Raw genomic sequence first — 19,136 nt, forward strand, 5'->3', positions numbered from 1 at the left:
TAACCTGTGTCCTGTTTCTCAAAAGACAGACATACTAAATCTTTCTCTCCCCGGCAACCGCTTGAACAGGGTTTCCTATTCTCCTACTTGCTCCTTCAGTTTCAGTTCATATTACAAACATTTAATATTTTGTTTCATTGGTTACAACAGCTTATAACAGTTCACTAACTTATACAATCAATTCATCTACATTGGTTACAACAGCTTATAACAGTTCACTAACTCATACAATCACTACATCTACACTTCCTAACCTTTACCCCCAAAAGCTAACATAATATTTTTATATTTCCCAATCCTAACCTCAATACTCCAACCTTTAGTACACACCCTAACCCCTAAACTACCCGAAATGTTACAGTTCTTAAGCTTATAAACTAGATTTGACTGTTTTTGGAGACTTCTGGCATAGTAAAAGTAGGATCACACGCACGACGATTTCAGTTTGCAATGGTTTTCATAATGTCTGGTCATTCAAAGCTTTTGCTTTACACGTTCCCGATGGGTTAATTGGTGCAAGGCATCCAATGCTGAAATGCAGGTGTGTGACGTTATTTCCACTCAGGTGAGTTGGCCAGCTCAGCTCTGCTCCGCTCGGCTCAGCCACGCAACAACATTACATCTACTGAAAACATGGCTGCTTCTGTACGGGTGAGGACGTGGAATTTCAGAAATACATCAGTGAAACCCTGGCTCCTGCTTTTGACAGGAATTGTTTTTCTAGGCGACGTAAATAGCAGGGTCATGGCAGCTCCAGAACCAGGACAATGGAGTATTACAGTTGTCAATGTAAGTATTTAGTTAGAAATTCTAGCTAGCTAACTTGCTAGCTGTCAAGCTAAAGAGCGTTCAACCTAGCTAGCTGGTAGAAAGAACAACAGTGCGATTCATCCAAGCTACGGTTCTACCTCCCAAAATAGCCAGCTAGCATCGACTAGGTTGCCTTGGGCTGGGTCGTTTTTTTTGGCTTTGTCGTGAACATATTCTGTCTTTATCTGCACGTAAGCTTTTGTAAGGTTAGTGTAAAGGTTGGTTTTGATGGAACTGTAAAATAATGGTACTGTAACGGTTGATTTTGAAAGCAATCTAGGAAAATGAACTACAGTACTGTATATGCAAGCTAAGAGAAGCCCCTTAGAGAAGTCCACTGTAACCAAATAACGTTAGCTAATTTCCAACCATTTAGTTAAGTAATTGCTAGCTACACAACATCTAGCTGACTATGTAAATAGTGATGGGCTACGTCCCAATACCTAGCACAGATCTCCTTTCTCCTGATTAAAATATCCACTTGTTCAGTACATTAACTACTTCCTATAACTCGAAGTAAAATCATTGATTAGGTGAGGTGAGTTTCCATCAGATTTCAGTAATTGAATGGGAGGGAACAAGGGCACAATGGATGGAAGGATAGAAAGGCTTATTGGAACTCAGACTCTGTTTTCCATAGAGGTCTTCAGGTGTCTGTACATATCCCATTCCAGAGTAATGTGAGAGCATCCGTGACCTGGCTGTCATACACTCAATGAGGGTGACCAGGGCCTGTCTAAAGGATCTGAGTAGGACCAAGTGCTGACCTAGGAGAAGTGCCACCTGTCCATGAAGCCTGAAATGTGACCTGAAAGGACATGATTCCTAAATCAGGCAAATTGTGTGGTTCAAGGTCAAATTGGAGGTTTTGATATTCCACAGAGGGCTGCACTGAGACATTTTTGTCAAGGAATTTGCAGGCATGAAAATGGCTGTTAATCAATTCTACATATTTTTAATGTAGTTGTAAATATTTTTGTGGGTGGGGATGTTTTTTTTTACCCCCCTCCCCAAACCTATTGCATTTCATTATATGCTCAAACCGACTGATTGATCCTGTCCTCAGTTAGTGCACGCCTGTTCTAAATCATCAGTTTGAATGCACATGGCAGGCCAAAACAGTATTCAGACTACCTTCAGGGCTAACCATTTCTCACTATTGTCTATGTTAACCCGTTTATTTTATTTTTTAGACCTCAAGACCCTTGCTTTTGAGGAAATCCATGTATAAAGACACCGACATCAAATTGAAAGGTATGTTGATGTGTCAACAGGGTTTACTACTGTAACTGTAAACTTAAGTTGGTTTCTACAGATTTCAATGACATCGTAGTTTTGTTTCATGGAGTGTTTTTGAGAGCTCTGCCAAATGTAGATACTCAACACAGGATCCAGATCATACAGTGGTTATGTAAAAGTGCCCAAAGAACTACCTTAACAGATTTGTTGTTTGTCTTTTAGTGGTGTCCTTTGGCTGTCCAGAGGAGGTGACATTTACCATTCAATGGTACTTGAAGTACTATCCCTGTCACAATGAATTCAATAATATTGAGGTAAGTACATGTACTAAACTATTTCTGAATTGTATTCCATAACCTGTTATTGTTTAAATGTGGAGCCGACAGTTCATTTTATATTTTTCTGTTGGTGCCATAAATGTCTGCTGTAATTACTATGCTCTAATTAAGTTACACATTTTCATAGTTGGTATGATCTGAATTATAATATTACTTACACAGTTTTTTTTCTCTTTATATTCAGCAGCTAATATATGGTTCAATTTTTTTAAACTGATATGTAATGTTAATTCGGAATATAAATCCATCACTTTAAAGGAAATGTATGAGAGGACGCCGCTGAGTCGAGGACAGAGCATGGATCCAAACCCGCTGGGTCCAGGGGAATGCATCGAGCACAAGCACAAACCCTTGACCTGCAACAAAGACCTGCGTTTCTTCCCAATGCTTAATGTATGACATTATTGCTTACGTACATTGGATCACTGGGTTTTTCACACTACTGGGCAGACCTGGTTACCCATTCACCACATTTGTTGAAACTGGCTGGGACAACATGCAGCACGGAAACAAAATATTAAAGTGAACATTTTGTTCGGTTGTGGAAACCATAAAATGAAAGTGACGGTTTTGGGTCCGTTCAGTACTTACAGGAAAGTATTATTTGCTATACTTTGTGTTTGACTTACTGACAAGCTTCTGTGGCAACCTTTTTTTCAGAAAGCCAAGGCGGAACCACGGCCTGTTGTACCGCCTGTTGAAGAGGTTGCGGTGAGATGTTGCAATGTTTTAGTCGGAGGGTGTCTCAGTTGTCCAGGGGTTGTGGTGTTACAAACTACTATACGTTGTTGGAACAAAGTGCAGGCTGTGAAAATCTTTTGGCTCTCACTTTTTGGCTTTGGGTACTTCTAATGCTCGTAAAACACCTGATGCTGAAGCCCTGGCCTGAAGGCTCATCTGTACGTTACACCACTTATTTAGTCCTCCACCACACCCACGATAAACTTTTTCTATTGCTGTTTTGTGAATTCTTATGGTTGTATGGTATTGGCCATACACCGCATAGACTAACATTTCTGGATCTAGGCTAAAATTCTTACTTGTTTTATTTTCAAAACAAATGTCGGTTCAATCCTACCCAGGGTTCGGATGAAAACTACACCAAGTGGACGACAGAGGAGTATGACCGAGTCTTCAGTTTTAAGAACGCCAGTGTGTCACTTAAAGACGATGTCATCGCCACCACATGGAAAGATGGCCCATATCTGCTCGTGGTCGTGATTAAGTCCGACAAACCGGAGGCGAATTGGAATCTAACTGGTGGGTTCACTACATGAACCACAATGCACCTCAACTGGGTTGAGTCCATTAGGCACTAGACAAATATAAAGATATTGCAAATATGACAAAAAGGAACAGACTGAAAAGGGGAGGGAGCTCTTTGAATTTTCAACTTCCCTACAAGGCTTACCAAGATGAAAGTAAAATGTGTTTTTGTAGTGTAAATACTATAAATTAATTTAAATTACATTTCATTGGCTACCATTTTAACATGTTGCTTGATTGTTGGCTCTTTCATGAATAGATAATGGATTATCTTTGCATTTGTATAAAAAAGTTTGATCTGTTATATCGACACTTTCGACACTTGTCAACACTTTCTGAGATTCATAATTTGGATAATGTTTTTGTGTTGAATGATATGCTATTTATTTATGTTTAATGTCTGTTGTATAATATCTTTATATTTGCAGTCAATGTGGTAATGAAAGGGACTCATGGTTACATCTCCATCACTGAATGGCCTCTAATGACTGTGAGTATTTATTGGATATATTATTTTCCCTCTTTTATTTGAGTTGGGAATGACTTTTGAAACGTTGACACATTGGCACATTGAATTAACAACTGTCGGAATTACATTGCACCATAACTCAATTGACGGGGCTGGTATCTGGCCAAGTGTACAGTAATCATTGTCATAGTGACATTGCCTATTTGAGAGGGAAGTTTTCTCCCTCTGCATTCAGTGGTTTATGGTGTCTCTGTGTTGTGTGTTCAGACCAGCAAAGACTAGATTTGCCGAAACACCATTATGTGCTGTTAGACAGTTCTGACAACTGTGTATTTGTATGTACATTCTCACTCCTCGTACAGAGGAGTCGGCTCAGTGCGGTGATGACGTGAGGAGCTTGAACCCTGTTATCAAATGCCGATTTGGGTGCATTGTGTTCTAACACCTGTCTTATCCACTTCCCTCAGTTTTACATGCTGATGTGTGTTGTGTACATCCTGTACGCCTTGCTCTGGTTTATGTGGGCTGCCTGCTACTGGAAGGACCTGCTGAGGATCCAGTTCTGGATAGCTGGAGTTATCTTCCTCGGCATGGTGGAGAAGGCTGTGTTCTGTGCCGAGTATGAGAACACCAACATGGTCGGGGCAGCCTGTGAGTTCACCCTCCACCACTCCCACACATTGATTTGGACCAATATAGCACCTAAGGAATATATTTTGCGAATGAAAAAACAAGTGATTGTCCCACTCAGTGCAAACCAGATGAGATGGTATATTGCTGCAGATTGCTGTGTTTGCCATGCTGGTTGAATGTGCTTGGAATTCTAAATGAATCACAGAGTGTAACCAGCAAAGCACCCCCACACCATCACACCTCCTCCATGCTTCATGGTGGGAACCACATATAGGGAGATCATGCGTTCACCCACTTTGCGTCTCACAAAGACATGGTGGTTGGAACAAAAAATCTAAGGGGCAGATTTTCATCAGTAAATTGTCCATTCCTTATGCTTGTTGGTCCAAGCAAGTTTCTTCTTGTTGGTATCCTTCAGTAGTGGTTTCTTTGTATCAGTTCCACCATAAAGGCCTGTTTCACTGAACAGTTGATGTTGACATGTCTGTAACTTGAACTCTGTGAATAATGTATTTGGGCTGCAATCTGAGGTGCAATAAATTGCAGATTTCTGAGGATGGTAACTTGCAGTGAACATATCCTCTGCAGCAGAGGTAACTCAGGGTCTTCGTTTCTTCTGGCAGTCCTTCGAAAGAGTTTCATCATAGTGCTTGATGGTTTTTGTCGACGACACTTTCAAAGGTCTTAATTTTACGTGTTTACTGACCTTAATGTCTTAAAGTAATGGACTATACTTTCTCTTTGCTTCTTTGAGCTGTTCTTGCCAGACATAATGATGACAGACATAATGATGTTCCACTATATACCCACACTACTATGAGTAAAGTAAAAAAAAAAAAAATTTGAGTCCGAGAATAATCTTGGCTCACGTTTTTACATCAGACAAGTTTTCTAAATTGCCTATAGAAATAAAAATGTGCCAATTGCCTATTTGGTTAATCGTTTGGTTCATCACTAGTTCTATTTGGTCTAGACCCCAGGATGAATATCTCCTTCCTCAGTTGGTAGCTAATAAGGATCTGAAAAGTCTTTATTAGCCCTGAACTTTTAATATTTACAGATGTTAATGATCTGAATGGATACCTGTACATGTAGTATATTAACAATGCAAAGCTTCCACAGTTGCTTTTACATAACCTACCAAAGTATTTCCAAGGCTAAGCGTTGAAAGTCAAAGGGGGTGTTAGATTCTGAGCTGTACCTCAGTGTTGTTGCTCACCCATGTTTTCGGTTAAGTTATCCAATGGCAATGTTGTTATTATTGCTGTTTTCAGCTCCGGGCCTGCTGATCTTTGCCGAACTCATCTCTGCCCTGAAAAGAACCCTGGCACGGCTGCTCGTCATCATCGTCAGTCTGGGATATGGCATAGTCAAGTGAGTTGACATGAAAGTAAAGGACTTCACGTGGCTCTAAATCTATGCGGGAGTCACCCGAGCGACCAGTCAACATGCGCTTTTGTCCTGTAAATTCACTGTGTGTTTTCCCTGTCAGGCCTCGACTGGGTACAGTGATGCACCGAGTGGTGGGACTGGGTGTCCTGTACTTTGCCTTTGCTGCCATCGAGGGCGTTCTCAGGATTACGGGTGTAAGTACCATTCCTGATCCTCTACCAAACTTTCTTTTAGAAAGTCTAATCTGATTTCTAGGGCTGTTTTAAAAAAATATTATATTTCCATTCCTGTTTTTGGGAATTATTCAACACATTTTTTATTCACTTAAGGGTCGTGACAACGGCCCGGCGCTCATTACTGCCATTGCTTTAGCTGTGATGGACTCCTGTGTTGTCTGGTTCATATCCTTGTAAAATTAGTTGTTTCATTGTTATTTATCCTTTTAGTTCATAATACACTACATCATTTTAGTGGGGGAGTTTCTTCGGTTACTCCTCTGTAAAGGGTTCAGTTATTTTCCTCTTCTCTAGTCTTTCTTCATGAATCACTCGGTCTCTCACCCGATTCCATTCTTCCTTTCTCTGTTCTTTTTTTAATCGATTCCTTCCTTCAGGCAAAGGACTCTGACCTGGCTCTATTGGCTAACATTCCTCTGGCTCTCCTTGACTCCTCTCTCTGCTGGTGGATATCCTCTGGCGTTCCTTTGGTCTTCCATGGGGCTCCTCTGTCCTCTGGCTGGGGCCGTGAGCCACTCAGGTCTTCCCTGGGATTTAGGCTCCACTACTTCCTATCTACTGATTCACTTCTAATCCATAGGGTCTCTGCATGCCAAGCCAGTAGCTACATGCTTTACCCACTTCTGCTCAAAACTAGATTGTGTTGAAGTGTGTAAGAGGGCAAATACTTGCTATTGTACTAGCTGGCAAACCTAGGAGTGAAGGTCAAGGAGCTGGGCCTGGCCTATAGCCCTTCCCACCTGGGACCTGATCTCTGCTTTAATCCCAGTCTTACTAGTCATTGTTCATAGAGGGAAAATGATTAGATCTTGTATGTTGTTATTCCTGATTTTGGTTATGTTTTGCAGTTAATGATTCAGTCGAATTCATGAAATCTTGTTAGTTACTTTCTGTACTATTAGTGTCTGATATCTAGCCCAGACGTTGTTCCCTTGACTGCCTCCTAACATATTCGTGAGCCTGGCTCAAACCATAAAGACACTGAAACTGAGGAGAAATCCAGTCAAGCTGTCTCTGTATAGACATTTTACCAACACACTCATCTTCGCAATCTTAGGTGAGTACGTTGTTCAATTGATTTGCATCCAGAAAGACAATTTTCTTGTTGTTTTTATCTTTGTGTCATAATTTATATTATAACTGGAATAACTCTTTATAAAGATTATGTAATGCTTTAATGTCTTCTCCATTGTCGAAAGGTTTTCCAAAATATTCTTAATTTGAATTTCACTATTCATTATTATTCCTCCCCTACCTTTAGCTTCAATAATTTTCATGGTGTGGACAACAAAGAAATTCAGACTAGCAGAATGTCAATCCGTGAGTATAAATTTGTTTAAAATTACCGCAAATGGACAACTCGGTCATCTCCAAGGTTTCTGAGCACTCTGCATTTCCTGAGACGCATTTTTCATTTTTTTTTTTAAATCAACAGCATTGAATCATATGCCTTTTAGAGTCATGTATTTAGCTATATCAGGGTTCACATTTTCATTCTGTTTCACAGGACTGGATGGAGCTCTGGGTAGATGATGCCTTCTGGAGGTTCCTGTTCTCCATCATACTGTTGGTTATCATGTTCTTATGGAGGCCGTCTGCTAACAACCAGAGGTAATGGTCTGTCTGTGGCCAGTGTTATGTTTTTATGAAGACTGACCATAGCAGTGGTCATGATTAACCTGCCGGTTATGTTCACAGAAATTTGCAGTGTGAGGGATGTTCCAGAGGCTTCTTTTTAGTCTGGTCAAAAGTATTTTTGTCAAATGCACAAAATAACATAGTGTCATTCTGAGCAGTGACATTCTTATGACATGGCATGTGACATCTATGCAGTAAGCATTAAGTAAAATATAAAGCAAAAAAATAGAAACAGGAAAAAGTCAACAATTGCTGCTAGTTTACATAAGAATAAACTAGCAGCAATTCCAAGGAGTCCCATGCCTTGGCTATGTTGTTACTATATCCACGGCAATATGTTGCCTTATCAAAAACCACCAAAAGTAAGAGAGAAAGTGCCATGTCTTTTGATTTTAGACACACCATAGGACTTCCTCTTAGATTGTTGTAGCACTATAACGCGTTACAACTGTTAATTCCATTTGAACTATTTTCTTCAGGTATGCGTTTACCCCTCTGATGGATGACTCTGACGATGAGGAGATAGAGGAGTTCCTGGTGTCAGCTAATATAGGTACGGTACCTGTTTTTTCTTTTTTACTCCAATAATGATCATGTGAACTTTGAGCATTGTGATATTGTTCTCTCTGTATACAGCTGATGGCATAAAGCTAAGAGCGACCAACTCTAAGAATGAGACTAACGGCTCAGCCAAGCCTCCAGGACCCAACCCGGTTAGTAGCAAAACAAAACCTTTGAAAATTGCTTGGTTGATTATGTTTGACTAAGCCATTTTGCACCAGTAAATCAGTGGCAACAAAACCCCTTCCAATTCAAACACAGTATGCAAACAAGACTTCTTTCTGTGCCAGTTGATTTTCAGGTTACTGAACATGATGACTTGACACTTTCCCCACTCAAATACAGGCATGCAATCTCTGCATGCAACATGCCCATTCACACGCCTATAGAAAGCTTACATCACATTGAAGGGGGTGCCAGTGTTTTAGAAAAGTTTGGGAACCAATGATCTAAACACACTTTGTATTATTGTGAAGTGAATTTGCATATAAAAAATTTCATAATTGGATTACTTTCCAGTGTCATTGTAATGCAGTGGGTGTAACTTATCACCTTCACAATCACACACCAAGTTAGTTGGCCTCCATCTCCATCCATCTGAGGTTGTGGTTATTCAGATATTTCGAGGATGCATTTAGCAGAACAAAGGGACAAGGTTGTTGAGGGACATCAGAGGCCATCAATATTCCTTGAGCACCATCAAAGTGATGATCAACAAGCTGAAGGTGAATGGCACTGCCAAAACCATGCATAAATCAGGCTGTCCCTTTGCACTCGATTACAATATTAACACCCAACTAACAGGCCAATGGGAACTTTGACAGAGATACAGGCTTCTTTGGCCAAGTCTGGACAAAGTGTGAATTTTTGGTCTGTATGTTAGGGTGGCAAGAATGAAGCCATTACTCAAAACCGCCCCGCTTGAATCTTTTAAATTCTGTAGCCGTTTATTCCTACAGAATCACAGGTGGGCTATTAGATATGAGCAAATCAAATTAGTTTTTCAATAGCACATTGTGTTATGGTAAATTTGCAACATTTTAATTCATGTTTGTTACTATACATATACTACCCTGTAAAGATGCCATTTCCTGGTGCTTTGCTGAGATTTACTTTGGTTCCTTGGTTGCATGGGATTTTTGGCCCTAACTAATTTTCCTTCCTGAAAATGTACTCCTATCAGATTTGCAGAACAGATGAGCATGTAGTGTGTATTCTAGTGAAGTGGTTTCCAACCCGGGGTACTACGACCCCTGGGGTACTTGAACTCTCCACCAGGGTACTTCTTAAGGCATGCAGGTTTAATGAGGGGGTTCTTGAACTCTCCACCAGGGTACTTCTTAAGGCTTGTGGGTTTAATGAGGGGGTACTTGAACTCTCCACGAGGGTACTTCTTAAGGCTTGTGGGTTTAATGAGGGGGTACTTGAACTCTCCACGAGGGTACTTCTTAAGGCTTGTGGGTTTAATGAGGGGGTGCAGGTAAGAATAGGGGGCATAGTTAAAAATGAAGTTTGGGAAACACAGGTCTAATAAATAGCATTGAAACAACAGGGGGCATTGTTGAGTAGTCATTGCTTTGTTCTGCTCCATTCTTTTCCCCCCACCTGTCCAGGATGAAGACTTGAAATGGGTGGAAGAGAACATCCCTACCTCTCTAACGGATGTGTAAGTATAAATTTCCTGCTCAATTGTGTATCAGCACGCAATGTTGTTTAAAGTGAATACCATTCAGGGGTGATTGTAAAAGCAAATATTTTGTTTATTCTAGAGCGCTACCTGTCCTTCTGGATTCTGATGAGGTGTGTATATTCTAAAAACAACACATTACAACTCTGGCATATATATACACACACACACACACACACACAGAGTATCTCAAGGAGTACACCCCTCACATTTTTGTAAATATTTGATTATAACTTTTCATGTGACAACACTGAAGAAATGACACTTTGCTACAATGTAAAGTAGTGAGTGTACCGCTTGTATAACAGTGTACATTTGCTGTCCCCTCAATAACTCAACACACAGCCATTCATGTCTATACCGCTGGCAACAAAAGGGAGTACACCCTTAGGTGAAAATGTCCAAATTGGCCCAACGTGTGAATATTTTGTGTGGCCAACATTATATTCCAGCACTGCCTTAACCCTCTTGGGCCTGGAGTTCAACAGAGCTTCACAGGTTGCCACTGGAGTCCTCTTCCACTCCTCCATGATGACATCACAGAGCTGGTGTATGTTAGATCTTGCGTTCCTCCTCCTTCCCTTTGAGGATGCCCCACAGATGCTCAATAGGGTTTAGGTCTGGAGACATGCTTGGCTAGTCTACCTTTACCCTCAGCTTCTTTAGCAAGGCAGTGGTCGTCTTGGAGGTGTGTTTGGGGTCGTTATCATGTTGGAATACTGCCTTACTGTCTTTGGGAGACAATGGCGAGGCCTGTTCTGAGTGGAATTTGTCCTGTTAAACCGCTGGTTTTGGCCACCATGCTGCAGCTCAGTGTCAGGGTCTTGGCAATCTTCTTATAGCCTAGGCCATCTTTATGTAGAGCAACAATTCTTTTTTTCAGATTGGTTTAGACATTAATGGATGTGTGTTAAGGTATTTTTAGGGGACAGCAAATTTACACTTATACAAGCTGTCCACTCACTACTTTGCATTGTAGCAAAGTGTCATTTCTTCACAGTGTTGTCACATGAAAATATATTTATATAATAAATAAGGGGTGTATATAGGTGTACTGTGTATATACAGTGGGGAAAACATGTATTTGATACACTGCCGATTTTGCAGGTTTTCCTACTTACAAAGCATGTAGAGGTCTGTCATTTTTATCATAGGTACACTTCAAAATGCTAATTAATTACTTAAAAATCATACAATGTGATTTTCTGGATTTTTGTTTTAGATTCCGTTGCTCACAGTTGAGTACCTATGATAACCTATGGAAAAAATGAGGGGGGGGGGAGAGACTCACCTAAAGGATTATTAGGAACACCTGTTCAATTTCTCATTAATGCAATTATCAAATCAACCAATCACATGGCAGTTGCTTCAATGCATTTAGGGGTGTGGTCCCGGTCAAGACAATCTCCTGAACTCCAAACTGAATGTCAGAATGGGAAAGAAAGGTGATTTAAGCAATTTTGAGCGTGGCATGGTTGTTGGTGCCAGACGGGCCGGTCTGAGTATTTCACAATATGCTCAGTTACTGGGATTTTCATGCACAAGCATTTCTAGGGTTTACAAAGAATGGTGTGAAAAGGGAAAAACGTCCAGTATGCGGAAGTCCTGTGGGCGAAAATGCCTTGTTGATGCTAGAGGTCAGAGGAGAATGGGCCAAATGATTGAAGCTGATAGAAGAGCAACTTTGACTGAAATAACCACTTGTTACAACCGAGGTATGCAGCAAAGCATTTGTGAAGCCACAACACGCACAACCTTGAGGCGGATGGGCTACAACAGCAGAAGACCCCCCCGGGTACCACTCATATCCACTACAAATAGGAAAAAGAGGCTACAATTTCCACAAGCTCACCAAAATTGGACAGTTGAAGACTGGAAGAATGTTGCCTGGTCTGATGAGTCTCGATTTCTGTTGAGACATTCAGATGGTAGAGTCAGAATCTGTTACCATCTGTTACCAACCTTGTTACCACTGTGCAGGCTGGTGGTGGTGGTGTAATGGTGTGGGGGATGTTTTCTTGGCACACTTTAGGCCCCTTAGTGTCAATTGGGCATCGTTTAAATGCCATGGCCTACCTGAGCATTGTTTATGACCATGTCCATCCCTTTATGACCACCATGTACCCATCCTCTGATGGCTACTTCCAGCAGGATAATGCACCATGTCACAAAGCTCGAATCATTTCAAATTGGTTTCTTGAACATGACAATGAGTTCACTGTACTGAAATGGCCCCCACAGTCACCAGATCTCAACCCAATAGAGCATCTTTGGGATGTGGTGGAACGGGAGCTTCGTGCCCTGGATGTGCATCCCACAAATCTCCATCAACTGCAAGATGCTATCCTATTAATATGGGCCAACATTTCTAAAGAATGCTTTCAGCACCTTGTTGAATCAATGCCACGTAGAATTAAGGCAGTTCTGAAGGCGAAAGGGGGTCAAACACAGTTTTAGTATGGTGTTCCTAATAATCCTTTAGGTGAATGTGTGTGTATATATATATATATATATAACTTCACCCTGCTTTTCATTTCATTAAATTCTCAGGTGGCACTATGTACAGTACTATGATATTGAAAAAAATTAATATTCTCTATTCTTTTACAAGGAAATCATGACCACAAAATACGAAATGTCCAAAATGGAGTAACACAGGTAGTCTTCTACCAACGGTGGGTGCAGATCAGATTGGTTCCTTCTGAGATTGGGTCCGGTTCATGGCATGGAAGAGACTGATATTTTGGAGTGTGGAACCTGTCATGTTCTTTCCAAGACTCGAACCTATGATGGTCTCTACAACATTACTGGGATGTAACTCAGCACCATTGACTGCAGTCAGCAGGGTCTTTTTCATTGTGCGTCACATGGAAGAAAACGGATTGAAACGACCTGAACTTGTCCAATGAGAAATTTTAGTTTTTATTTCCGTACTTAGCTTTTATGTTAAATGCTTTATTTATTAATGTTTTCGCTGACTAAAGTGGACATACTGTTTCTTGGAGATAAGAGGTCTTTATATTGTTTTAAAACCAATTGGATACATTACATAATGGCCATTTTTATTTTGATAGATACGAATCTGGAATCTCTATTAACCATTCAATATGCTTCCGAACCAAAGTATAGTGTGTGTTTTGGTTTTACAGATTGACCAGAAATCCTCACAAGTATAGTAAAACATTTTTGCCGGTCCCCATGTTGACGACATAAATTTCCGGTGTATGGGTTAAAATCAGAATTAGACTTACAAGTAGGGTTAGTGCCAGAATTGAGGTTTAGGCATTAGGGTTTAGGATTAAGGTTGTGCTGGGTAACGTTTAAGCAAACATATTAAGTTGTTGAGGTTGGATTTTTGTTTTAATTGTCCTCATGAGTATAGAAATGCAAGAATGTGCATGGTTATCTAGGATGTGACGCAAGTTGTGAGTTGCGCAGTACTAAACAGAAATGTTCAGGTCAATGCACCTGTAGAACTGCATGGCTGTGGTCTGTTCAGAAGGATGCAACACCAAACCGCATTCAGATAGAAATGTATAGCGTAGCACGTGTGTGTGTGTGTGTGCGTGCGTGTGCGTGTGTGTGCGTGCGTGTGTCTATACGTGTGTGTGTGCGTGCGTGCGTGTGTCTGTGTGTAATGAATAGATCGAAGTCGCTCTGGATGGGATTGTTTTCTCAATGGCTAAAATGTAAATGTAACTAAAAGGATTCTTTGTTTCATCTGCAACATTCACAACACGTCCCTTTGCTGAATGCACCGCCACGGAGCGGTTGGTTGAGGAATTGCTGTAGTTCTGGCCCATGATCTTCAGCAGTTGTGTGTTTTAGATATCAAAGAAATGTGTAGTGGAATCTTTGTCCCACATCACAGTGGCCGTAGGCGTTGGCCAATCAGGACAGCAGGGCGAGGCTGGTCATTGACTAGCTGTGTTTTTAATGAGCAGAGGGAGAGTCTTTAGCTTGCTTCCCTATCTGCAACAGTGTTTTACAATGTCTAAAGAAGTTGGGCAGCCAGCACAACACACCTGGGGCCAGGCTATGGCACTTGTTTTCTCTGGTAAAATAAAGAGCAATATTACCTGAGCTCGATTTTTGGTGTCCTAAATGGGACCTTAATCCCTATGTATTGTGCTTCTGTTGACTGAAGGACCCCCGTGGCATTTAGGACTAAAATTTTCATTTAACCCCCCCCCCCCCCCCCCCCCCCCACACACAAAAAAAATATTTTAATGTTGTTTTACGAAAGGATAATTAATTGGGAAAATTGTGTGATATGTTTTTGATATCTGCTATACTGTTAATCTGTTTATACTGTTAATCTGTTTCTTAGACTCCTCTAAATGTGAACCAGATATAATGGCCTCTTTTACCATTCATATATTAATGAGTGTTTATTTTGCCATTGGAAAGGGTTGCTGGTATTCCAGGTGTCCTGTTTGGTAAAGGTTTAAGATCTCTAAAGATCTTGTGTTCCTGTAAAGACAACAGGTACTGGTGCCATTTTGATTGTGTAGGTGTAAGTTAGTCTTCAGTTTTTTATTTGTGTTCATGAGACAACACAAACGTGGAGGTGTTGGTTTCATGTGGACGGACATTCCTGATCCTTGATGGATAATGTCTAGGGGTGTGCTCCATGTTTTTGTGCTGTCATTGCCTGGGGACAAGGTTCATTTACCACATCAGAGTTCCCTAGAACCTGTCCAGAACCTACTTGTTGACCCTTATGTTCTACCAACTGACCAAGTCCTCTCAGACCTTCACAGATTGGGTAGAGTTTAAGGTATGGTCCAAGTGATTGTTGGGGACCCTACTGTATTACCGCTTGTATAAATTAAGATTTAAATACTTAATTATTTTACCAGCTGTCTGTTTCTGTGAGTTGATTCTGTCCACAGAAAACATTGGTTTTGACTGACTTTTTATTTTATTTACCTGACTAGATGTTATCTGCCTTACACTATTTTTGAAGGGTTTATGTCTTCAGAACTATGCTTGAAATTCCTTCAGAAGTTGCCCACTATTCTATATAGTGTGCTACTTTGGACACCGGTCAGAAGTAGCCCACTGGGGAATAGTGTATCATTTCAGAGGCCCCTAGATCAATGTACCAGAATTGCCTGTATGTCTTCTAATTTCTGTTGACGTGGAACAGGGATAAATTACTCCGGCTGGGTGGGGTCAAACACCATCTAACACACCTGAAGTAAATCAACTAAATGCTCCTTTTTTTCCTAATGCATTTAGTTGACCTAGGTTTGTCAGCCATAGGGCAGGGCCCCGGAGGACTGGAGTTTCCAATCCCTGAGTAGAAACAGCATGCCTACCATGTTAGTGGTATGCCAGAGTGAGAAATCTGTATTTATGACGTTTGTTGAACATTGTTCTCTGATTATCTGCTTTCATTGTGGTCGTTAATTTTATTGTAAATAAAAAAACAACAACTTTATTTTACCAATATGTTTTTGTATTTTTGCGGTCACATGACAACCGATGTTCCACTGTCTATTTTGATCCTCCAGTATAGGGCTTCGGCCTGATCTAGTTAGGAGGATTTTCTCTGGCTGATGATGCTAACGGTGCCAAAGAGGTTCTCTGACACGGTGGTGGTCCTACAGTGTACCGCTGGCAGCACTCCCCAACTGTTAGATTTAACAGTCTGATTTGGATTTAACTGTCCTGGCAGATTCCTTACCCAACCATGTGTTCATATTGACTTTGGGTGATGTCCTCTAGTCTACTGAAATGAGATGGTATTCTGTTCCGTTTGTACAGCTGTTAGTGGGATGTGGACGGCACAAAAACGAACTCCTTTCCATCCTAAAAAACTCAGAATATTTCCATTTACTGTATTTACCATGAGGGAGAATGTGGGTCATGTTTTTTCATAGGGTGATTACCAGACTGAGCTATTTTCTTAAATCTTAGATTTTCAGAGTAATTACTAGCTGTCTTTCTTGAATGTTTAGTAACATAACAGTTGACAACATTTTGAGGAGGTGCACCCTATTGTATAGAACCAACAGTGTTCCAACAAAATGTTCCTCAGTTGCACTTGAATAAACCCTGACTTTTCCACAGAGGCCAGGAGCCTACAGCTGTTAATGCTGTAAAGAATGTAAAACGCTGCAATCTAGGGACCACGTCTTATGAAATCTTGAACAACGTCTTGCATGTATATGTCATGTCACAATGAAAGCTTGTTTATCAATAACATGTTTTAAAAGACTGCTTTCTTCAAATGGATCAAGTGAGGGAAAACTAGGTTGAATGACAGCATTGTTACAAACTTGATCGCTCCAGTCCAGGGGCTTTGTAGTACAGGGTTATGAAATCCTTGCGTAAAGCCAACCACAAATACAGGAGAACGTCAAGTCTTGGCGAGGTTAGTGACTAACAAGCCTGACATAGTTGTTGTCACCTCCCTCCATGGCCCTTGAAGTTCCCGTGTGTATGTTTATACATATCATTATAGTAATATAGAATTATACATTCAATAATATCAAATAAAGAGCCACATTTTAAAACCGAAAGATGGTTTGACAACTAATGTAGAAATCCTTTTCTGTGAGAAAGATCAAACGACTAATTTAGTCACTGTGCCTGTACTTAAAAAAATAAAAAAAAGGAAAATTTAAAAGGAAAGAAATGTCACTGTCACAAAGTTCACTGTATTATCGGTGTTGAGGATATTTCCAAACTGAACTTGGGCTATATTGTCACACAAACATCAGCAATAGCTCAATTTGATATATTTTATAGTACATAATGACTTTCCTAAGGTCAACACTTCCTTTGGCTGTCATTTCTTTTGGATACCAGTTACTTCTGAAGGCTCTCAAACTTACAGTTCCTTCATCACTCCTTACTCCTTCAAAAACAAATGGTTTTGGTAGAGGTTTGGTAAATATTTAATAAATGCTTTCAAGTGTGTGTAATCAATATCTAAGTTAACTATACAAAGTGGCAGACAAGTAGACATAATAACTGTTGTTTTTATTAACTACTCAAACCTACTAGATATTTTAGCATGTGGATGGATTGAGTTTTGTCCACAGGCTACTATTAGCTAGCATTACTATAGCCAGTAACCAGTTAGGGTTCACTAGCAAGCCTAATAGTTCATCAGTAGCCAGTTTGTTAGCAAGCTAGGCTTAGCTAGTATTAGTTCAGTTGTTGAGTTATACTATAAACATTCAATGCATATTTCATTTGATCAGGCAGGAACTTACTGGTATGAACAAAATAACCAAAAATTGACATGTTGTTTTTGTTATTTGTCTTTTTGTTATTCCATGTAAAATTTTAAAACAAATGATGAAAGTGCTTTTTTGAATTCAAAGAGAAAAATAAGATTTTTTTTTATTATTATTGCTCTCCGTTTTCACTTAGAAATCAACTATTGGACATCAAAGAAACATCTGTGTTTCGTTTTTCTGTTTTCACATTATACTGAATGATTCAATGACCAAAAGGGACACTGACCGCGTCGGTAAATAACCCATTGGTTGTGCTTTGAAATGGTTGAAAGCACAGTTGATGATAACATTCAATATTTAATAAAGTTCTGGTGGTCTTTCTGAGTGGGTAGATAACCCATTAAGTATGACCTGTGAGGCCCTCTTTACTGATCAAATTGTTGTACTGTATGTTTCATGTTAGCTGCACTGCTGATACCTTGGAGGTTTAGCCATAGAGGGAGGGAAATAAAAAAACACAGAGGCTGTCGAGTAGTGTACCTGGAGACCAAATAAGCACACATTCTGCTCTCCTCATCCACAGTTGGACAAACTTCAGACATTATTCCACATGGAAAACCATCCTCCGCCAACCTCTCCCTTTTCCTGCATAAAATAACCAGAACAAAAATGCCTCCTCTGTTTTTTTCCTACAGAACTATCCCACTGACAAAAATCTCCCTTTTCCCTGTTTTCATAAAGGGACTCACCAACCGGGCCGGGGGAAAGAAAGGCCCCACTGTTTCCCTTTCTGAACGACTTACTGGTTTTCTGTAGAATTCCATATTTGTTATTTCAGGACCCATTTTGAAATGGGTACAAAAGCAAAGAGGAGACAGAGGGAAGAGGTTGTATGTTGTCGTTTCAGTAGATAGAGTCGAGGCCGGAGGAATCCAGAGAATTCAGTATGCTGTGATGGTCATTTCATTTGTTGTGTAAATTAATAATAAAGTGTTGGAATTCTGCAGGAGCTATGTAACTAGACTAGAGATCACCTACTTAAATGTGATAATGTTAATTTCTCTTTCTGGGTTCCAACAGACCCCAGGACAATGTTGCACGCTACCATATATTGTAACTTGGTAATAAACCCTTGCACTTGGGCTTCTCCTGGAGGCCTCGTCTCCAAGGAATGCATATATCATTACTTTTAGGGGAAATAGCTCTGTTATGTAGCAGTGATTTATTGTGTGCCCCAGCCACCATTCTCCTATCCAACTGTCTCCTGCAATATCTCCCTGCCCTCGACTTCCATAAAACATGTCATCAAACAGGCCGAGCACACAGCCTCAAATTTGGCAGAAGGCATGTTACTAATAATTATAAAAGGAATTCTTGAGAATACATTGTTAAAGAGCATTGTTATTTTGAAGCACCTCCAATCGCAGCGTGGGTTTTTGTCTTCGGTCTTACTCCCTACTCCCCCAGCCCTCTATCCTGGAAGCTTGTGGTTCTTTTGATCTCCTTTATTGCAATTTAAACCCTGGGACGTGGGGAGATGGGAGTGGAGGAGAAAGAGAACGAAAGAGAGATGGCACATGTGGTGAACATTATACCCTCTCTCTCTGATAAACATATAATTGAAAAACACATTGAGGTATATCTTTAATTTCCTGATGGCTATTACTTTAG

At 40.4% G+C, this 19,136-nt stretch overlaps 1 protein-coding gene across 2 annotated transcripts; it reads left to right on the plus strand.

Annotated features, from left to right (window-relative positions):
* Positions 1-558: 558 nt before the first annotated feature.
* Positions 559-14,463, plus strand: tmem87b (transmembrane protein 87B). Of its 2 annotated transcripts, none has more exons than XM_010902168.3 (19): positions 559-789; positions 2,004-2,064; positions 2,272-2,363; positions 2,646-2,780; positions 3,048-3,098; positions 3,470-3,647; positions 4,082-4,143; positions 4,590-4,773; positions 6,030-6,129; positions 6,248-6,341; positions 6,477-6,548; positions 7,332-7,440; positions 7,645-7,703; positions 7,891-7,994; positions 8,501-8,574; positions 8,658-8,734; positions 10,196-10,248; positions 10,352-10,382; positions 12,881-14,463. In XM_010902168.3, the coding sequence occupies exons 1-19, from the start codon at positions 634-636 to the stop codon at positions 12,920-12,922; spliced, it is 1,734 nt and encodes a 577-aa protein (XP_010900470.1). In that variant the 5' UTR covers positions 559-633; the 3' UTR covers positions 12,923-14,463. The 2 variants fall into 2 exon arrangements, with proteins under 2 accessions (XP_010900470.1, XP_010900471.1); XM_010902169.3 differs by lacking the exon at positions 6,477-6,548 and adding an exon at positions 6,761-6,832.
* The last annotated feature ends 4,673 nt before the right edge of the window (positions 14,464-19,136 follow it).

Source organism: Esox lucius, chromosome 5 (genome assembly GCF_011004845.1).
Source record: "Esox lucius isolate fEsoLuc1 chromosome 5, fEsoLuc1.pri, whole genome shotgun sequence".
Taxonomy (NCBI): domain Eukaryota; kingdom Metazoa; phylum Chordata; class Actinopteri; order Esociformes; family Esocidae; genus Esox; species Esox lucius.

Excerpts from the sequence above, each read along its gene's own strand:
- tmem87b (XM_010902168.3), top strand. The coding sequence starts at position 634 with ATGGCTGCTTCTGTACGGGTGAGGACGTGGAATTTCAGAAATACATCA. Across the intron at positions 2,364-2,645 it reads ATGAATTCAATAATATTGAG|GAAATGTATGAGAGGACGCC; the intron begins GTAAGTACATGT and ends ATCACTTTAAAG. Across the intron at positions 7,441-7,644 it reads ACTCATCTTCGCAATCTTAG|CTTCAATAATTTTCATGGTG; the intron begins GTGAGTACGTTG and ends CCCTACCTTTAG.